General features: G+C 43.6%; 1 protein-coding gene across 1 annotated transcript in view; it reads right to left on the minus strand.

The window, feature by feature from the left end:
- SMARCC1 (SWI/SNF related, matrix associated, actin dependent regulator of chromatin subfamily c member 1) overlaps nt 1–18,363 on the minus strand; it is a 90,434-nt gene extending 72,071 nt beyond the window's left edge. Inside the window, exons 1-4 of the mRNA XM_050890862.1 lie at nt 18,219–18,363; nt 10,107–10,226; nt 4,077–4,162; nt 283–364 (exon numbers count right to left, since the gene is read on the minus strand). Coding sequence (XP_050746819.1) covers nt 283–364; nt 4,077–4,150 — 156 coding nt within the window. The 5' untranslated portion in view covers nt 4,151–4,162; nt 10,107–10,226; nt 18,219–18,363. The remainder of the gene's footprint in view (nt 1–282; nt 365–4,076; nt 4,163–10,106; nt 10,227–18,218) is intronic.
- Between the last annotated feature and the right edge of the window lie 4,460 nt (nt 18,364–22,823).

Raw genomic sequence — 22,823 nt, forward strand, 5'->3', positions numbered from 1 at the left:
ACAGGAAGACGCAGACACTCAGGATGCTTTCTCCTACCTTACAAACAGGTTCTTCTCACCCTATACATATCCGCAGAATATCAACAAACACATTCTGATGTTTTCAAGTGATAACGTGGAATTGTGACTAAAATGGGTGGGAGAGGGAGGGAGGAGTATAATATTCCTACAGAAGTCCAGGATGAAACTCTTCAGTGGGTCACAATTGAGGCACTCAAAAAGCTAGTGAATCCCTTCCCCTGAGCATGTGAACACATACAGTTTTGTATATGAGTTTCTTGCCTGCACTAGTGTTTTCTCAATGTTCATGAACATCTCCACATTTCGATCCATTCGGGATGGATTCTGCAGGTCAAACCTCCGCCTGTTAAGGAAAATGATTCAAAAATATTAAATTCAACTCTCTCTTCCATTCAGCAGTCAAGAATTTTTCACGTTCCACATAAAAAACAGTAGATCACGATAGCTACATAAGAACATTTAAAGCACAGTCACAAATATTTTTGCTTCACTTGGCAGCCCTCACAAGCAAGAAAAATCACAATGAACCAAATCAACAAAATGCAATGGATTTGTGAAATGTTTAGGAAAAATGAAGGCTGACACTGTCCAACAAAACCCTGTAGCAGGGCTGTGCATTCCACTAGTTACAAAGGATAAACAGAAACATAATCAAATGCTCACGATGGATTTCAACAACTAGATGAGAAAATTCATGAACAAGCTCTCACGTTTCTCTTACTTCTAGTTGCACGCATCCACCACTCCCGGATTCTAATCCAGGAAAAACACAGCAAATTCGTCTGCCTGAGATTTTCTGAACTACTTATCTATTTGAGAACAAGCCACCCCACACACAGCATACAGGTAGCTAATAATCCATGTAAGCATTTTATGATCGTCTTTATTGGACTCTGGTACTTTAAAGTTTGCTACTTCATTGACAAAGTAATCAAAACCCTTGAAATAACAATGTAGATTTAAGTATCTATCAGAAACAGGGGGATAACACAAAATCTGAGACTTTCTACTGGGAAGAACCACAATAGCCCCCCAAAGGCATTCTGCCGTATCCACCTGAACCGTACACATATTCAGAAGTCATGGATGAATTAACTCAAATGAAGAATTTGAATGGCCACCCCCAAGAACCTGAGAGGTGGGACAACGACAGCACTAACGCCAGTCCCTCGCCAAGTTCAGCACCCGCAGGCGTCTGCACTGGCACTGTCGCACAGGCTCATCACCACCAGCCAGGGTAAGCAGTGCTGTAGGAGCCTCTGAAACAGATCTGGGCCTGACCCTCAACGATTCAGCCTTTTCCAAAGCATGATGATACGTTTACATAATTGGGTTGTTGACTCTTAGATGTAAAACACTGTCTGGTGCACTTCTGTACCTCCCAAGTTTTGGAAAAAGCTGTTACTAGAGTCTGAAAACGCTCTTAACTGGAGTGCTGAGTTGGTGTCCAGGAGTGGCAATACGGCAGAAGGGATTTCAGCGTATAAAAGTACCCTGTACACTTAACACAGTGAAAAAGCCATGCACATAACTACGTGCAGTGACTGATATGTTTTAAGTTAACACCCCAACTTAAAATACAAGAATTTATTCCTGTGCCCATATCTAATGACAGTTTCTTTTAAACACATGCTTGTTTCCAGTAACACATCAAATCAATTTTTGAAGTTTATAAATATACAATGAAGGTAAACCAAAGCAAGATTGATTTTTAGTCACAAAACCCATTACCACACAAGGATAGCATCACATCAATATTACACTACTAAATTAAACAAAGACACTTCAGCTGAGACCACCATGTTTTTCTTCACTTGAGGCTCTCCAGCATTTTCAGAAAGAAGCTGCCCATGCAGGTGGTACCGTGTAAATATGCTGTAGTGTTGGGCAGCACTAGAAACATTCACTATTAGTGAACGATGGCTTCTATCCTAATGCAGCATTACGGACTCTTCCCTTCATGCTAAGGACATGGCAAACAAGTTAAAGATAATATCCTGGCATATTTACTAGAATCGTCTTTCAATTTTAAAAGACATTTATGACCTCTTTAAATAGCGTTGTGCATGCTGAAAAGTTTACACTGACTTCTAGAAGTAGGGCCAGTCATCAAGAAGTCTGTCAGTTCCCTGCACAACTGAATTTAATAAAGTATTTTACACCTATAATACATAGGATTTTAAGAGCCAAGATCAAGCCACTTCAGTATTCAGCCATTCACAGCTTCATACTCTGTATTCAAAACATATGCTTCTCAAACATAATAGTTTCAAGGAAGTGAAGGAAGATAAATGCCAGATAAACACAAACTAACCTAGACACCTAATGAAGTCTTCAGTACCTATGAAACAAAGACACTTAAGGCATTGAAGTTCGGCAAAAATTTTTACATTTGGTTGCCTAAAATCTGCATTATGTACTCATTTAATGCTATATATGTCCCCAAATTCCGGCCTGCTTTTGAAACCCATACTTTAAGAGAAGCATGTCAATATATTAAGAAATAAATAGCACTTCTTCTAGTTGCCCATTTAGATAATATAGTAGTACTAATTCTTCCTATCCTTAGTTTAACTGATACCCTCTGAGAGGTTTTAGCAAACAACTACTTGAATTGCAGTGATAGACAAGGTATGTCCAGCTGCACTGGGTAAGTGCATTTTTCAGACATACCTATTATGACGAGGAAAGGTACTTCTCCTATAAGACAGATCATTCACAAACAGGTTAAGCAAGAGCGACAATGCATACCATTAAAAAAAAAAATCATATTTCAGGCAAAACACCACATATTATTTGGTTGAGTCAGTGAAGGATACATTCCAAGCTCTAAGTCTGATCCTCAGAGTTAAATTCAAGTATTACTTCCCTCTACATCCCACATGCACAAACACAAGACACTACCCACACTAGTTTTGAGGAATCAGCAAGAGAGTGAGAAGAGAGGAGGCAATCACGTATCTGAGTTTTGCTGACAAATTTCAATGACTGAAAACTGAATTTGTTTGGAAAAAATCAGAATGTTTAAATATTCATGAGTAGGAGCCATTTAACTCCTTTGTCTTAAGGCAATGAGGTAGCAAGACACTCCTGAAAGATGGGCCACACAGAACAATACAAACATGTATCACATCCTAGGTGTTGGCAATACTGGAGTAGGAAAAAACCTGACAGCAGCTTACTCATACCAGCTTTCTGATATATCCACCTCAGATATCCATTTAGCTGATATGAGTAAAAACAATCCCTAAAAACAACCAACCATACTAAACCAACTTTAATTTTGCCTTTTAATTTGCTCTTGTGGGTAACAGAAACACAGTCGATTCCAGGAATGCTGTTACAGATCTGCACAACATCAGATCAGAAACTTTTAAATTCATGTACAAGAACAATCTCTGCTTACTTTTATCTATCGACTTTTCATCCTCAGACTTTTTCCAGTGTTCTCAACTATAGTAATTCATGCTACTGCTATCTTGGAAAGAGGATTTTAACTTAGAAACACACAGGTCAAAGCACTACCGGGCTGTCACATGAATAGTTCTAATACTAGTGTCAATAGCTACATGGGCAGCGTTTCTAAGTACTTACACTCCCCATTTATGGAGGCTGATAAGCAATGGAGAACTGAGCATTCATTAGTATCTATGCAATGCTTCGTGTTTTCCCAATTATAACTAAACCCTATACTCAATACAGTAACAAAGATTTACATCTTATAGATGGGAAACAGCGATTCTAAGATACTGGTTAATTTGCTCAGTCATACGACAAGCAAATGGCAAAAAAAAAAGCCTCAAGCTTGTAATTAACTCCCAATCTACAGGCTCAAGACCTTAAACTTGGACAACTTATCTTTAAATTTAGAAGTGTGGGGGTGTGTCTTAAAAAAGCTACCACCAGCAAAACAGGAAAAAAAATTTCCTCTTCCCATCTCCAACTCCCTTGCCTACCCAATTCTCCAGACAGTATTAAACTTCAAGTAATTTGCATAGGCATTTCATGTGCTTAATTTCATGCAAAAGGTGTATAAATCAAAAATAAAAACTTACCAGCCCTGTTCATTCTTATATTTGTAAGCAGCACCAAGAATGTGACATAATGTACCTCCAGCTTTGAAATCCATGAAGCACTTTGCCTAGAACCCAAAAGAAAAGGGAAGACAGTGACATTGACTTTTATGTAATTATTTTAAATGAATGCATACTTGTTAGCTGAGTTTTAGACATCTAACTTATCAAATGTATAGTTTAATTTTCAGATGAATCACTTTTGGAATTTTACGTTCTCCTTTAAGAATGCTTTGAGCAGATTAAATGCATTTGGTTTAAGTAGAATTCTTCATGTTTGCAAGCAGAACCTGATATATCTGAAAGCTCCAAGTCCTTCCTTACATAAGTAGTTTGCAAAAAATTCCTTGCATAGCTGTAAAACAGAAATCCAAACTACTCTTTGAACATCCATTTCACAGTAAATTAAACCTAAAATTGTAGCTGTCAGTTAAGAAGCTCTTCATCCGTATTAAGTAGACCAAACAAATCATTAGAAATGAACACCTAAAACCGGGGCTCCATATTCACTACAGCTCCTAAAGCTCTCCATTCACGTCCCTCCTCCACCACAACAAAAAGTTTGTCAAGATCTGAAAAGGCCATTGTGCAGATCTGCCCTAAAATACTAAATCCAACTCATTTTTCACTATCAATTTTAGCAGAGTACAGCTGAGTCACATATTCGTGAACAGGTACTCCAAATTCAAGAACCGAAATTCAAACAGGAGTACAAAGAGACTGAAAAGCTCTACTGAGTCCCACCACATCCCTTCTCTAAAAGGTTACTAAAAAAGCAGGACTGTTTCCTACACAGAAAGGCACATTTTTCTGATAAATTTTAGTTTGGAATTATCTTTGCTGTTTTACTCTGGTCAGGATGTTTGTACGTGCTCGGAAAAAGTAAGCTACTGTCAAAGTCATCTCAGAAACGGAAGAAAACTGGATAGCTCAGCTGAAGCCAGGACCAGAGAAAGGCAACACTGGAACCTATTTCAAGCATGATTCGCAGAGTATTGACACACAGGGTATCTGACGTTCTCAAATATAGGATTTGGAACAGGAAGAAGAAGAATACGCAACAGCATTGATGACCTAACCAGTGATAAAGAAAGCCACATACGACATGATAATAGAACAAATAAAAACTCTGTTTCTGTCCACCAGGCCTTCACTTTACAGTTACAGATTGTTTTCCAATATGACTGATAAATCAATTCGACTGAACCACAATTTTTTTTTTTTTTTTCCTGAGTTCTTGTAAGATGTAAAAATTCATTTACAAGCACGCACTCAAGTAAGACTACCCTGGAACACTTCTTTCTATAGACTGCAGCACCAAACTGCTTTTGGTAACTTTTACATAGGATCAGGACGACTTAATTTGGGCAAACAGGTCCATTTCCCAGACAACTTCAGATATATTTAAAGCAAGCTGTTCTAACAATAAACTGAAATGACAAAGTGAGGCAGATCCATCACCTAGCTAAGCTTCCACAACAGAAATGTATATTCTGCCTTGAAGTCGGTATCCCCTGGCACTGATGAGGAAGGACCCACCTACAGAAACGCAGACCCACACCTCCCAGCCCCGTCAGAAGTGCACAACGGCCGCGTCAAGGGGCACTCCGGAGCTGACCCCTTCTGATGTTGCTGCGTTCAGTGTAAGATGCCCAACTATTTACTGGAATAGGAAATGAAACCTATCTTTCCATACGCGTGCTAAACATATAGACCAAGACCCATCTATTTTGTGTTTCTCAGTAAAAATAAAAAACTTGTACAATTCACAAACTTGTAAATTCACTCCCCAGAATTTGGGGAGTTGTTTAACGGCTGGGCTCCAGTTACCAGCGGCTTTCTGCAAGCTGCCTTCTGCTGGAACTAGAGAAAGCACAAAGCTGGAGACACTGCACAGACAACAGCCTTCCTAGTAGTTTTTCTACATTACGCATGTTTCTGATCTAGCTTCTATCCTACTTTTTAGATCAGAACAGGTCATTTTCTTTAAAGTCCATTATATTACTCCTCAAGAGTATTTTCTAACATGGAACGAACACCAAATTACAGACAGTCTTAGCATTGCTGACAAGCATTTTAAATTCATTCTGCAGTCAGGCAGCTAAAACGGTAGCATGGGATCTAAACGCAACATTGCCTTCCTTGGCTCTAGAGCTGCTAACGGAAAGCAAAGCAGTTCTGTGAGATATCAAATACACCAGTGTCCAAGAAAAACATAAAAAAGATCCTTCATAAGCATTCAACCAGAACAGAACTGCTCCTGGTCTACCATCTGTTTAGAGCCCTACTGTGCACAGAAAGTAATAAAGAGAGCTCAAAGCTGCCATACGGGTACTTGCCAGTTTACGAGCTGCATGCATTTCAGTACTATTCTTAGCAAACTAAAGTCCTCTATGGATGGAGCAGTCTCTGATCAGAAGCTTGAACTAAAACAAAATGTTTTAACACGCTGAATGATTTTAGTGCCATAAGACTTGGCTCTGAGAATACAAGCGTTGGTTTACAAACATGCAAGCAAACGCTAGCTGCTCTAAAAAGAAAAATAAATCTCAACATGAAGCCAGAAAACCCGTTGTAAAGAATATTTCTGCAGCACTAGTATGCAAGCTGCTGTTAGTTATCTTCAGCTATCCTACATATGTACGGTCATCCAGAATCGACCTTTCCCTTTTTGCTGACATGCCAGACATATCACGCAACTGAATGAAATTGCTGCAGCAAAGCCCGCCTCATCTGCATTTTGGGAAACCGTTGATGCCACTGTTGTACCCAACGTCCCCTACCTGAAGTTCAGGGACTGCTGCTGCAGCTTCGCCTTCATCAAGCTGCCCGTCAGCAGCCCACATTAAATCTTTCAATGACAAGGCCACACCTTTCTGCATTACCGGGGCAATTCTGGAAGGCAGTCCCGCAGCCTGGCACGGGGCTCAGCGATCCAGGAGTCCCTGGCAGCACAAGCAATCGCAGCGACTCCAGCAAGTTAGGATTTTACTACCACCCACAGGAAGTTCAGCCAACACTTAACTATGAAAAACAGTATACGAATCTCTTTCATAGACATAAGTCACTTTTTTAAAGTGTCAGCAGACTCTAGCAAGACCCTCTCATTAAACTGTGGTCGTTGCTACTAGCACAAAAGGAAATTGCTTTTAACAATTAGACAAAACCTGTTCCGCAGAAGAGACGCAGCTGTGAATAAACCAGATTCCCTTCAACATTTTTACCCAAAATTTATCATAACAAGGCAATTAAGATCAATTGGCCTTACAATTTGCCATCTTAACAGTTAATATCTTAACATAACCCTTATGTGAAACATGCAAAACTGCCTTTAAGAGAATTAATCATTTTCTTTTTTGAGCATCAGTAAGCTTAGACAATATGCATTTAAATGCAAAAATGAGAAGACGTGCACAGAAGTCAAGCTGTAACAGTCCTTCATTTACTCTAGATCTATTCACAGACCCTGTACTGTACAGCATCCTTGCCAAGAACAGGAGCCTAAACACAGAATTAACAACCCTCTCTCAAATGCAAGGTCTATTTCATCCACTCAAAGCACTAAGTAAAATGTTTGAACTTTATTTCAACAGATGTAGGCTGTAGTGATTCAGATGTAGTCCACGTCAGAGAGGTTTACCTTTAATACTGATGGAAGAGACCAGCTTCCCTTTGTCACTGACTGCTCCAGCGTTGCAGAGCAGGCACTTCAGAGAACGAGTGTGAGGTACACTGGCTAGTACTTGGAAAATAAACATAAAGGCTCTCACATGAATTGGAGAAACAACCTTGGTTTGACATGTTCTCATCAGCAAGCGCTCCTGGTGAGCCACATCCCTGTGTTTTGCAACAACTGCAGTTCTCAAGACCAACGCTTAATCTCAAATAATCTGCACTGATAAGGGAAACACTGCAGCATGTATTAATAGAGAACAGCATCACGCAAGGAATGGACTATTAACGGCAGCCGTTAATGATGGTAGTTGTGAGCAGTAGTCACAAATTGAGGATTTCTGCAGTCATCTGTAGGTACACAGCACTCAAAGTTTTGATGGCTTGGGGGTTGTTTCTTTTACACAAGCATGACCTCCTCCTCTTCAACTTCAGATCCTCCCTTGCCAGGAACATGGTAATATTGAACAGTCACTAAGATAACTACAAACTTTTAACCTCTTTTAGCTTCATTCAGTTTCTTTTCAGTGGAAGCCTGCAATAGCTTGTCAATATATTTTTGGAGATTAGCAATGTCACTTACGACATCCCTTCGCCCCACCTCTCTTCCCAAGTCAGACACAGTCCTGTAGAACTGAAGCATTCTGCACGTCTTCAAAGTGCTATGGTAGAATAACAAAGCCTGCTTTGCAGCCTCAACCAGTATCTTGAATTACACGTCTAAAACAGTGAATGCTAACCTCGTCTTAAGAGTACATATTGCATTTTCCCATAAAAACAATATAAAGGAAGATGTACTGATGAGTTGTCTTCTGTCGGAAGTAATTGAGAGCAGAGAGATCCAACTGCTGTAAACTTAAGCTGAGCAAATTTGATCAGATTAGACCTTCGAAACAGCAAGAATAGTTAAACACAGGAACAACATATTTACAATGCCACTGAAATCTTTATTACCCATTTTTAAGATAAGACAGATTGATTTAAGACTTGAGAGCACTCAAACGGTTTATTAACTTGCTGAATATGGGTACAGTTTTATGGTCTACACTGCCGTATCCAAATAAAGCACCGCAATATTCACCTCTGTCCCTAAAGCTTTTCATTACCACAGAGGTATCAGGTGATCAGAAAGGAAGAGATAGTGAGCTACATCTTAATGGCATCTTGTGGTGCTTCTGTGTGCATTCCTAAGCACCATGAGATTCACCCAATAAGTAAGTTTGAAAACCCCTCTTCTGCAGAAAACATGCATGAATTTGCACTCCTCACAAAAGAAGTTACATAAGCAAAATGTGTGGGAGAAAAAAATCACCATAAAATAATAAAAGATACTATTCTGTAAGTGGTGAACCAAAAGATAGGAGTACTTTCAATAGTTTCAGAACAACTTCAGTTTATGATATTGTAATCAGCTATAAATATTTCCAACTTACTATGTATACCTAAACAGAACGCTAGACTGCATGACCTTAGGTTCCCAGTAAGCATTCTGTGACAAAGATAAGCAAAGACCTTCCTGCTAATGTCCACAGTGCTTACGTACAGGTTTATGACAGTCGTCTTGGCCCACAAAACCTACCCTAAATCGGCCAGCTGGGTGCTTGATACCATGCTGCAGTCCTTGCCCTTCACAAGGGAAATCCCTTTGTTGTGTTGTCCTTACCATTTGCCGCATCCCTGTTCCCTCTATCAGTTGTTTAGGCTTCACGCTCACTTGCACAAGATTCTTCTGGTGGTAGGCAGGGTTCCAAGCACAATGATCTCTGAACACAATCACTGGGATACTACTGCTAAAGACGTGCCAAGTTTGAACTTTAAATAAGCAACCCTTAAAATGTTGATACTCATTCTGTATACCAATACTCTGACCGACTGGAAGACTATCCCAGACTAATTAGGTACCTATGTGCTACTAAAGAACATGGTAAAGCCATTTTTCAGCTTTGACAGCATTACACATTTGATGTTTAATCAACAGAAATGCCCAATGGAAACTTGCTTGTTTTGGAAAGTGCATATTATTCAGTCAGTTTAGGATGCATCAGTCCAAACAGACCTGACTTAAAATTTACAAGTTTACATAGAATTTTACTAGAAATTAAAACCTTTCCACAGTATTCAGGAAATCACTTCCAAATGTATAGAAAATAAGATGTAGTACATTGAAAGCCTGCTTTTAAGGAGGAGTGTGCTATTTCACCCCTACCAGAGGATGCATCAACAAAAGCCTCAGACTAAGCACTAACCTCCCAACCACCTGGAAGCACGCCAGCAGCACAGATACTGGAGGAAGAACAAAATATGCTGTTGTAATAGCAGTGGGTTAACCCCAATACTCACAGGAAGCTTTGTGAAGGCAGGATTGGTGACATGTTTTCCAAAGGCATCTTCCTGGAATTGCAGCAGCTGCACCACCAGCCCAGCCAGTGTTTTATTGGTAGGAGCATCTGCTTGAACGTACTAAAAAGACAAAAAACACACGCTTACTTGGGGCAGAGGATAATAAAACATGAAGACTGGTTTACTAATTCCCCAGACCACTTTATCAGTTGTGGAGCACAGTTTGAGATTTAAGGATCAGTGTGTGGCTGGAGGGGGTGTGGGGGTGCGTGCACAGGAGGAGCACCAAGCACAAACATTTTTCAACCTTTAGTCTTAAAATATAACACATATCTGTGAATCATCATCAGTTCATCACGGCCGGCGGTGTTTTACAGATAGAGATTAACTACTTCAATCTGATTTGTAGTTCTTAATAAAGGAACAGACTAATTCTGGCCCACACATACACAAAGCTTTCTACAGCAACTTTACAAGCTCCTTCTGTAATCAACGACTACACGTTAATCCTAAGAGCATCCATTTGGTACTATATAGCATGTCACGTACAAAGAGAAAAACTGATCCAGACAACTACATTTGCCATGCTTTGTGACAATCTAAGCATTTCCCAAGGTTATACTTCTAATAAAATGCATATATGTAAAAGGAGAAATCACAGCATGGAATATAAAAAAACCACTCCCACAGCTTTTGAGTTTTCATTACTCCTAATATTACAATATTCACTTACTGGATGTGATCTCCTCACCATGCCAGAAGACTTCTAAGAGTAGAACAAACATTACTTGTTCATGTAGAATATGGAGTAGTATTAGCTACCCTAGAGTCATTTATCTGAGCAACACTATGAATCACAAGGCCTTTGCTCCTCCCCCAAATCAGATTCTTCTAAAGCCCCTTAAAAAAACACAGAGCCAGAACCCTCGAAAGTTTAAAGCAGTGGTGTTAAATAGCAGTCAAATCTAACTAAGCTTTCCAAAGCACCATCTACACAGCAAAAGACACTACAAAAACATTGAGTTTTCCTTGACAATTTTACAGTATCTGACTACCTTGAGATGCAAGTTCCTTCAGCACTTGTTAAGAGGCAGACAGTCTGATCTGAGAAATTAAATCTTCGCAACTCGAAGGACACAAATACCTGTAAGACTCCCTGGGTGTCCTGCCCTGTGTATGAAACCTAATCTAGAAATATGAGGCTATAAAAAACAGAAGGCTAAATTTCCAAAGCTGCATTTTTCTTAGCCCTCTTCCCTCCCCCCAGGAAAGGCAGGCAATTGTGACAATTTTATCCAATTAGTAACTCCGATGAATTCCTATCAGCTACCACAGAGATATGAAGCAGCAGTAACAGTCAGTCTTTATCACTGTCAGAATCTAGTTGAGGATAAAGACTTTTGCTCTTAGGCTTTTTAAAAACCTCTAGACCCTCATGCTCCTCTCTGCTAGCAACTATTTTCTTTATAATTTCTGGACTAGAAGCTCTGGGTGCTCCAGCTGAATTCACCAGAGCAGTTTAAGCAATCTTTTGTTGGAATTACCGATCCTAGACAGGATGGCAAAATGGAGCGTGTGACTCGCTCAGATGCCCCAGTTAATCCAGCATCTTTACTGAAAAACCCATCCCAGCCTCTGCTTTAGCTTACCAGGTGCTGCAGCTCAGCGGGAAGCATGCCATTCTCTTGCCTTTGTTACAAGTGGGAAAATTCTCCAGCAGGGAGGGACAGAATAATACTTAAACCTCTATTGTTAAATTTGCCAGAACCCTTTTTATCAGTGTCCTAACGGCTGCTAAACCAAGAAGGATGATTACCAAAATGCATACGGTGCTGTGTATTTTTATATCTGTTAAGAAAAGACTCACCTTGTATTATTTTTTGTATAGTTTAAAAATAAGTGACTATCACACCCAGGGTGTGCACAGATGTAGTGTATCACAGCTAATAGCCCTAAAGCTCCTGGTCATTTTGCACGTTCAACCTTTGAACCACCACCTTATGCAAGTCTGAATAAAACTCTGAGCTTTTAGTTCAGCTATGCCAATTATAATGCAATCAAAGAAATGGAAATTAAAAGGTGCAGGCAAAACAGGTATCTGTTAAACTACAGATTTAGGATTTGTACAGATGTGAAAACAAAAGCGTAGCAGATCAAGTGCCAGACGTCATACTAAATAATCCTATTTCTATTACCAAGACAGCTTTGGTCTTCAACACATTCACGTGCCATACATGTTAAATATGTTCAAAAAGCAAAGCCGCTGGTTCCAACTTAAGCCCAGCTATTTAAGACTGTCTACTTGCCTAGCTGTAGCACTTTCTCTAAATACATATCTAGAGCGACAGATACAACATTTTTCCCAGTAAAACAGAGTACATTGTAGTAGTACGCCTTTAGTTTTGCGTGGGAGGCATACTCCAGGAAGGTAAAAATGCAAAAGTAGCTTTTGTATATCTTCTGTGAAGCTACGCAGCCTTCATCGTTCTGGCAACATTGAACAGAGAAAAACCCTCATAACCATTGTAACTCATTTAATGGGGAAAAAAACTGTACTGCTACATTTGCTCTTTTTATACAGGTTGAAAGTCTTAAAGCTTTTTGCACCAAGTTTAACACAATATTTTAAATTAATAAAGCACCAAAAAATGCACAAAGTGCAACAAGACAGCACGCATTGATGGCTCCTACTAAGAGTGAAATAGAAGTATAAAGCAATTCTGTACTTATGGCCATCATTGGAAACAAAACAAAAAACCCAGTCACCAATCCAAAAACTTGGAATTTCACTAATCCACCTCTCAGCCCATATAGCCTACTTAAATTCACAGCTTCTTTAGGGCACCTAGAACAAAACTGCCTTCAGCATAACGCTCTAGCTAAGGTTGTCTCAACTTCCAGTTTGAGGATCCCATAAACCATGGGAAGATAATTCATGAAAAAGATAACCAGAGAAGGAACTTATTCTTCACACAAACAAGCCAACAAAAACAGAAAATGAACATCAGTAAGGAAATAGTCAAAGTTTAGGGTTTTCTAGCAGGGTTTCTTCGTCACTCGTAAACGAGAGTCACCAAGACAACACTGCCTGCTGTAAATACATGATGACCTGGGAGCACCCAGCACTGCAACCTCTAGTCAAAAAACTGAATCCAGAAGAGGTGGTATTCTTGTATTGACTTACTGTCATTTTTTTTTAAAATGTTTTCCTTCAGAAAAAGAAAAACATTTCCATGAGAATATGCATATTCTTAGGCCTGTGAAATTTTTCAGGCACTTCTTCCTTTACTTGTGGATCCCATTTTTACCTCTTGCAGGAGGCACTGATGCTGGAAGCTATCAGAAAGGAAGATAACATTAGGAACCCCTGATTCTATTCTGCATTGCCACTATTCTCGCAAATTTTTTATACAGGAAAGTCACTTCTTTGCCTGAGGTACCCCCTAAACAATAAGGGCAAAAAAAACCTTCAAAAGGGAACAAAAGACTCCTCTCAATCACTTATGCACACTAACCAGCAATACGAATGGATCTTTAAAGCAGCAAAATCATTAAGATGATTTCCTGGTCAACACGCAGTGGGTTTGAGGGGACCACAGAGGACTGAAGTCACAACATATCTGCAAGTTTTCCACTAGTCTCCACAGCAGACAGAAGCAGAAAATGATTCTGCAGCAAATAAAGGTTTTTAAACAGTGGATTCCAGAAGACAGACATGACGCCCTGTTCCTAGACACACAGCTTTGCCATAAGAGGATTTTGTTCAAGTGCTGAAATACCAAAGCCTCATTGACACAGCAAAGATTTTTCTAACATTTCCACGTCAATTAGAAATACAAAACCACCCACATATCCTTAAGCAGAAAACATGTATGGTCAGAAGTCTTTCAGTATAACTCAAATAATTCAAGAATAAGAGAGTAACCACTAGCAGAGGAAATCACTTCCCTTCACCAGCAAGATTTGCCGTTGCAGCTGCACTGGAAAGCCTTTGTCACAGGCGTAAGGGACAGATTCGTATACCCGGTTCCGATGTGGTTACTGACCTCAAATAACCACATTATGGCTCTGCGTCGTAGCCCTGATGCACAAAATCCTTTTCTTCCCCCAAAACAAAGAACATTTCAGCTCAGATCACTAAATAACAGGGAAGGGAAAACCAACATTAAAATACTTTGATTTAGGTTATAACCCTTGTTCCTTTTTTAAAGGCGAGAACACAAGAGAGCTGCAAACACAGACAAAATCCTCCCTCAGATTAAATCAAAGTCAGTCACTGAAGAAATACTTGATAAGGTTAGCACCGACACGAGAAGTCAGAGCCAGCCGAAAGATAACTACAAATCCTCTCAATTCAGCTCCTGGCTGGCGGTGAACAAGCAGGTGGTCTCCAAACAGACATCTTCGGCCGTAACAACTGCCATTTCGTAACAGCTGCCAAGAAGCGGCTTGTCCCTCCTCGCTGTCGGGCTGAGGCATATTAATAGAAGGGCATAAAGGGATCCCGCGCTGCTGCCCGTCGTTATCGTCCTGCGGTAAAACAGACATGCTCCACCGGCATCAGTCCAACACCTAAAACAGCACTGCACTCCATTAACACGGAAAGAAAACTTATTATTCTACACTTGCTACTAGTGCAAGTGGGTCCCAGATACTCAAAAACTACCCAGACTTCCAAGTGATGATACCTCCTCATAGTCTGTACGGTTTAGTGTCTATACGGACAGCCCGTGCCGTCTTCCCCGCTAACTCACCCTTTAAGACAACACTCCACTTGTTCTTTAAAAACCAAAAGAAAACACCCTCCTCCCTGCCTCTCCCAAAAATCAGTTCTTCATCCTTCTGTCTCGGAGGGGCAGGGCACAGCTTGCAGAGCCACTGAGCAGCTGAAGCTCCTGCAGACCAATATACTGAACTGGACATGACGAACATACTGGGAACAGTCCTTAGGGACTACAGCTGTAAGGCCAAGGTTAGTTTTTGCATCCTTCATAATACATATGGAAAAAACCTCCAAAACTATCTCAGGAAGATATTTCAAACATAAGAAATAACTCTGCTTTATGATAAGCCATTTTAATACGAGCAATTTATTGCTTAATGTCAAAGGAACTACCTAAACAACGCATAATATTAGAGATCACTGAGCATTAATACAATAAAAAGTGAATTGCCCAGTTTACTCTTGAACTATAAATTTCTGCTTAGAGTGGACACCTTGATGTCACCGGAGTTAGTCTACCCAAATGCTATGAAAGCCTGTCAGATGCCCCAGGCCTTGAAAACCACAGCACGAACCCGTTTCCAACTCACAGGGAAGAAGGGCTCAAACATCCGTACTGCGGTCCAAGGCCTGGGAAGAAGCGGGGGACCTCCTGCAACTCTCAATGCAGAGAAATAGAATCACAGAATAGTTTGGGTTGGAAAGGACCTTAAAGAGCACAAAATAACTTCCATACGTGATACACACACAAAAACAGGGAGCGGGAGGAAGTCTGGAATAAACAATTTTGTTTTCTGTCATTATGTTTGTTGTCACTAACAGCCCCTCCAGTGTTCCTTCCATCTTTATAGGCATCCTTTACCCAAACACCTGAGCCTCCCCTAACACAAGCTCCCAATGCACACCGTCTTCCTGCACATCCACGTCTGCTTCCTCACTGCCAGCGCTTTAGCCAAGAAGAAACGGGCCCGGAAGGTTTGTGTCAGGAAAATAGTACGTAACAGCAACGCAGGGTTACAAAACCCACATCGCTGCCCAACAGATTTTATCATCAAAAGATCTCTGACAGAGATTGACCACACTGCCTAGGCAGCCCACTCCTCCCCGTCAATGAGAGTTTTCCAATACCCAGTGCGAGCCTTCCATACTACTATTTAAACCTCTTACTTTTTTTACTTATACTCTAGAGAGACAGAGAACTCTCAGGTATTTGAAGACCTGTCTAATCTAGAGACAAGAATGAGAAGATTTATAATTGCAATTCTCTAACTCTCTCCTTGCCCACCGTGACTTCTGGATCCTTGACAAAACTCGCTGCTGCTCTCGGGATTCTCTCCGACTGGTCCCCAACGTCCCCGGAGCTCCCAGAGCTGGACACACCACCTACTATAGCTGACGGCTTCACCACTGCCAAGATGTACACGTATCCACTTTTAAGAGTATAAACTGGACTAAAGTCAGCTATAATCACCATGTACTTTTCTGAAAGAAGTCATGCACCTACAGCAAAATGAAAATAGACGCAAGATGAACTAGAGTCCATTTACTGCACATCAAAAAGGAATTAATGTTTCCATTTAGAGTATTAAGGATACATCTTTAAATGCTAGTAGTATCAGTCTCCTTGTTTCCCACAGCAAAAATAATTTTCCATTTCTTTAAAGGATTTTACACAGCAGTATTTTGGAATTCACTTGCCCAGTAAAGATTTCTTCTTAGCCCAATTCTGATTACCTTCCAGAGTTTAAGAAATAAATAGAACCATCTCATCTTTATAACCAGTAATACCATGTAAACCAATTATAATTAAGGAGTTTTTCTTTGGCATACAAAATGAAAGCTCCCTTTCCTGAACTACAGATAAGAGGCCCTGCCAGGCTAGTAAGGTGAGAACCAGCTTGCCTAGATAGTTTTGATCCACACCAGCGAGGGACAATAACCGTTAATGCTTTTAATAAGGCGACTTGCTCTTCTGCAAAATGCCAGGTGCCAGTTCAAAGTTATTTCAAAAGTTTATTGTGTTCTTGTGGGTATTCAGTTAGGAAAATGAAATGAAAGAACGCTCCTCCTCAGAAGTCTAGAAACGGCAGAGAAGTACAACCAAAACAAAGTCAAACTAAAGGTATATTTTTATGTTACAATTTCCTTATCAACATAAAAAGCTTAAACTGCTCGCTCAAACTACGACCTCCGCCCCACTGTGCCAATTCGACAGTACGTGGCTCCGCTCGACCAAGCTATGTGGAAGGACCGGTAAAACACACCTCTCAACGCGTTCTGGTTTTTAACCCAGATCAGTTCAGACACCCATTTCAGAGCACTGCCACACAAATAATCCAATCAACAGCACCCGCAGAGCAACGGGCAAACTGGTCCAGGGGTTACTGAGACGAGACCTAATGAAGAATGGAGGGACAGACCGCAAATCTCAGGTAAATATAGAGACTAAGGCACCTTTAGGTTGCCCAGCATCTCCCCTTGACATCATTCTGCCCCAGCTAATACTCCTCCTAGGATTGCTACAAAGCTGACTAGACCGATATATCTGTCTTCTGGAAAGTTCACATCGGGTAATTTTTCAAGGCTTAGATATTAAAAGTAATTTAAAAAATCATCATACTGCAAAAACACTTGAAAAGAAAGCAAAGAAACGGAGAACACAGCAAAGCGTATGAAAGAGGAAGAGAACTACGAGGGCAATATACAGTAAGGAATGACACTACCAAAAAGTGAACTTGCCGTAAGTACAAGCAACCCGCAGAGAGCTTTTAACCCGCACCAGACGCGGTGAAACGCGGTTCTGAACAGCACGAACGGCTTTTTTTTTCCTTTTCTTTTCCCTTTTTTAAACGCACCGACACTTCAGGGGTGCGGTTTAAGCGAAACCCGTATAAAATCCTGGCAAGCTGAGCCAGGACTTGCCCGCACAAGAAAGTTACCGCTGCAGCTCGCCTCGGTGTAAACACGGACGCGGGGCACGGGCCGAGCCACCGCGTCTCTGAGGGAGAGCGGGGGCCCACGACAGGCTCTCCCGGGTGCCGCTGCACCGCCTGGAGATCCCCCACCGATACGGCCCCGGGTCGTCCCGGCTCCTCCCGGCCGCGCTGCAGAGCCGGGCCGGGCCGCACCAAGAGGGGCCGGGCGCGGCGGCGAGGCCGCGGCTGACAAAGACCGGCGGCGGCGTCGGGCCTCTTCCCCCCCCCCCCGCCCCGGGGCACCGCCGGGGAGCTCCCCCACCCCCGCGGGAAGAGACCGTGAGGGACCGTTAAACCGCCGCCCCCTGGGCCTGGCGTTCCTCCCGCCGCCGCGGGGCCTTTGTTCGGGCCGCCACCCCCCGCCCGGTTCCCCCCCCCCCCCCGCCCCCGTCCCACGCCCCCGCCGGGCCGCACCTTCTTGTAGTGCTTCCCCAGCCAGACGCGGACCGAGTCGAGCTGGGACACCGTCTCCGGGCTCTCCCAGAACTTCCCCGTAGGACCGCCGTCCTTCCGCCGCGCCACCGACAGCGCCGCCAACCCGGGGCCACCGCTCACCGCCACGGCCGCTGCCGCCGCGGCAGCTCCGGGCCCCGTCCCGCCGCCCGCCGCCACCGCCGCTGCCATTGTTACCCTCGCCGAGCGCCGCCACCGCGGCCCTGCGCCTCCCACCCGCCTCACGCCGCGCATGCGTCGAGCGGCGGACGCCCCGCCCCCTCGGGCATGCTCGGGAACCCGCTCCCTCACCCCCACACCCCCCCCCCGCCGCTCCGCCGCCGCTGCGCGCGCCGGCCCGGTACGCTCCGCTCCCCCCGGTGCGGCCCTCCCCCCACCCCCCCACCCCCCCGCTCTCGGCGGCGCTTGGGCGTCCGCGCGCCTCCGCCCTCAGCGCCTGCGCCCCGCCGCCCCTCCCCCACGCAGCCCCGCCGCCATCTTAGCGCATGCGCGGGCGGCCCTTTTTCTGCGCGCGGGGGGGTGGTCGCGCCCGCCTCCTGCGCATGCGCCGAAGCGTGCCAACGCGCTCCCTCCGGCGCTGTTCCCGCCCCCCCTCCGCCAGGGCTGGGCGCATGCGCGCTGCCTCCCCCCACCTCGCGCCGGCCGTTAGCCCGGCTTCGCCTCAGCTGCTTCCGCTGAGAGACCGGGGCTGGGGAGGGCTCCCGGTGCGCTCCGGCCCCGAAAAAACGACGTCGGTGCCCTCCATACCGGCTGGGGAGGGCTCCCGGTGCGCTCCGGCCCCGAAAAAACGACGTCGGTGCCCTCCATACCGGCTGGGGAGGGCTCCCGGTGCGCTCCGGCCCCGAAAAAACGACGTCGGTGCCCTCCATACCGGCTGGGGAGGGCTCCCGGTGCGCTCCGGCCCCGAAAAAACGACGTCGGTGCCCTCCATACCGGCTGGACACCTTGACACCGGCGGGATGCTCAGGCGTCCTGAGAGATCTCACCCTCTCTGTTCACACCCGGGCTGGTCACAGCAGCCCCATCCATCCACGGCAAGCTCACTGTGTGGTGACTTTTCAAATCCCTCTGCCTTATTGCTGCACGAGCGGCGCATTGATGAGTTTGGGTGGTTTTTTAACTTTGTTTAAATGTGTCCTCTGTAGACCTAGTGCGGCTCTTGTCACCTCTGCTTGTTACTCTGTGATTCAGCCTCCGCCGCCTTCACACAGGCTGAGGTAGGTAGGTTACTCCTGGTAGCTCTGGAGGCTGCAGATCTGATCTGATCCAGAACTTTTTAATCTGACACACATTACGCCAGTGGAGAGGAGTTGGATATGTAGGGTGGAAAACCAAATTTTTCTGTTCAAAGCATCCTGGCACTCTGCTTGCACTAGGTGATGGCAGACTGAAATTTGTGATACCACCTTTTTGGCATTAGATTTCCTCTTATATAGGAAATAACTTTCCTGCTGTGAGAAGAGGCACAGTGGAGGCCTGTGTACCCTTTTATATTTGCTTCTCCATCTTAAGGACAGCAGGCAGCGAAGCATCAGGCCTTCATAAAGGAAGACAGGACAGCTCATCTTCAGGTATGGCTGCAAGGATGTGCCACAACACTTACGTTTTTTTTTCCCTTCTGTATTTCTGAAGGCGGTTGACCCCTTGCTATCGGACAGACAATCCTTGCATTCCTAAGCAGAAATGAAATGAGCAAACACCTCACAGGCTTCAGACACCAGCCCAGGCCATTTGTTCTCTCATCGGACATCACAGGATGCGGCGGAGCGCTAGTATCGCTGCCAGTGAAATCATCCTTGAGCAGCATGGCTGTATGCATTGTTCCTACGGCGACTAAAGCTTTACACAGAAGAGAAGGAATGACATCTAATAAGTAATGTTTGGGGGAAAAAAAACTGTAAGACAGGGAAATGGAGCCTCAACTTTGAAGGTTTAGAAGAATGTCATCTCTCCACTACACAATGATACATACTGAAAATGACAGGATAGCTCATGTGAAAAGAAGATGGAGCATGCTAAGCATACAGGTAGCTTAGTTGTAATTCGCTATTGCACCTCAGCTAGAAAGGTCAGCTCTTCCAACAGTCTCTTGACCACATACTCATCTGAAACAAAAGTGAAAATACCATAATTGGGAACAATTCTTTAGATGGATTATGGGGGAGATCTAGTATGTGGTTTATCAAGGAGCCATTTGAACTGCAGCTTGCTATGGGACAGGTTCATAACGTGGCCTGCAGAAACGTCTGTTCCTGCAGCTCCAGGTGCAGGAGTTGCAGCACCGGAGCAGAAAACCTTTGGGAAGCAGAAATTGTTGAAATCGTGATTGCAGTCATGCCCCTCACGTCTTGGAATCCTGGTGAGGAAGCGTAAAAAAGAAGGGAGGGGGGAGGAATTGAAGAGAGAAGGCAGACAGGAGTAGAGGGGAATGGAGGAGGAAGTTGTACCTCAGTGAACACTACACGCACCCCGATGTTTTGTAAAAGCTCCCAGAAGGCAACAAAATGAATGCAGATGCTGATTTTCATGATTGTAGGGACTAAGGAAAATGTTTGTATTTCAGTTACATCAAAGATGATGATCTTGGTCTGTCTCCATTGTAACCATGGCTTTCCGCTGCTAGGGCTAACTCTCTTCATGGAACCTTGAAAGGGAAAAATATGAAATCAAAGATTTCATCTGGTGGGAACTGAGGGACATTTGATGTGCCATGTAAGAACCGCGAGATTTCAAGAACGTGGGGAATGCTACTCTGGCCCTACACCTAGACACCTCACATCATCTGCCCTTTTTCTTTCTTCCAAATTTAGAGCGCCCCCTCTTATCCTAACCTGAGGTGTCTTTTGAGACTGTGGGGTAACTTGCACCTCTGAGTTAGATGATTCGGTGCTCCCAGAGGGAGGAAGATCTGGCTTTAGCCTAGTTTCCTAAAGAAACAAGGCTTAGTCGTAGCCCCTGTTCCCACACCTTGCGAATTTTGGACCTGCTGGCCACCTTCAGTCAGGTTTGACACAACACAAATGCTGCGATCCCCTGGACAGCTGAGCAAGTAGTTTGTGCTCCAGGAGGAATGCATCCTTCCTAGTCAGTCACCGGAGGCATTCCGGGAACGCTGTTAATGCCAGCAATAGCATAACATTTGGCCACACAAAGAGGAAGACCATCTGCACTTCCAGACTAGCTGATGGCTGACAAGGATTTGATAAGCTTGTTTTAGGACACAGTTGAGTGTGCAGACACCAGAGGAGGCAAAGGGAGAACTTAGAATACGAGCAGATGATTTGTGAGCTGAAGCTCAAGGTTTGCATGGAGACCTCGAGTTCAGCGGAGAGATGCAATTAGGGAGTGAATGTGGTGCCAACTACATAATTACCCTACGGGCAGTTTTAGCCCTTGTGTAGCTCCACAGCAGTGGAATAGTTGGATTATTTTATGAAGCATCTGATCAGAAAAGGCTGAGGGTTTTGTATGTAACCTTAAGGCAGCCTTAGAGAAAGACGAAGCAGTGGATAGTGCCTGAGCTTGACTGAACGGAGCTGGTGGCACTAATGGATCATCAAGGGTATTTAGAAACAGACAAGCCTGCGGCGATCCCGCAGGATGCAGACAGCAGCCTAGGAGGAGAAGAGGTACAGGGACACAGGTAGAGCCAACTCACAAGAAAATATACAGACGCAGGCAGTGCTCATTATGGCTTCAAAAAAAAAGTCAAGTGGTTTAAAATATAGTGAACAAATCTGCACCAAGTCTTCCCTGCTGGGTACATCCAGAAGTTTTACTTATCTTTTCATAATCACATCTAGTCCCATGGAATGAGTCATTATGAAGCAATTTTCCCCAAAATTTCCTCCTTCAAAAACATTTACCTTTGACCGAGTCTCTACTAATGCTTTATTTGTGAATCCAACCACTCAAAATACAAAAATTCAAACAGGCAAAAAAATCTGTAATTACAAAATACAACAAATTTTAGTAAAGAAAATTGAGTACATTTCCATGATGTGCTCCTATATTCAACTCCAGAAAAATAATAGTGATGAAGTTGGGGGCTTCGCCAATTTTCATATTTTTCAAACCAACCTGAAGAAGGAGCAAAACCACCAGTAACAGAAACCAGCACCTACGTGTGGCAGTGCTCCACTGAACTCTGCAGCTTTGCCTTTTCTTTTTGAACTCTCCGTAATTTCGCTCCATCTGCACACGTTTTGGTACGAACTAGAGCAGTTACTTCCAGCTGCCAGGTTGCAGTTACCTGTTTGCAGGCCGCGGGCAGTGCAACAGAGCACCGCTACGGTGGTGAACCAGATCTCTCTGGTGAAAGGCAGCCTCTGCGCTGCCTGACTCTTCAGCACGGGAGGGTATCGCTGAGCCACGCAATTTACTTTACAGAATGTAACTAGGCAACGCTTGGGCATTTTACTGCCAGTTTATCAAATATAGAGCCAAAAAAAAAAAATCACGATCCCCATAAAAACACATCCCTGGCCTTACTATAGGCTGCAAGTGTTCCCCCTGCCCCTGAACGCTCCAACCCAGAAATAAATACTTGCAAGAAAGGACGCTTCT

This window comes from Gymnogyps californianus, chromosome 2, assembly GCF_018139145.2.
Source record: "Gymnogyps californianus isolate 813 chromosome 2, ASM1813914v2, whole genome shotgun sequence".
Classification (NCBI taxonomy): Eukaryota; Metazoa; Chordata; class Aves; order Accipitriformes; family Cathartidae; genus Gymnogyps; species Gymnogyps californianus.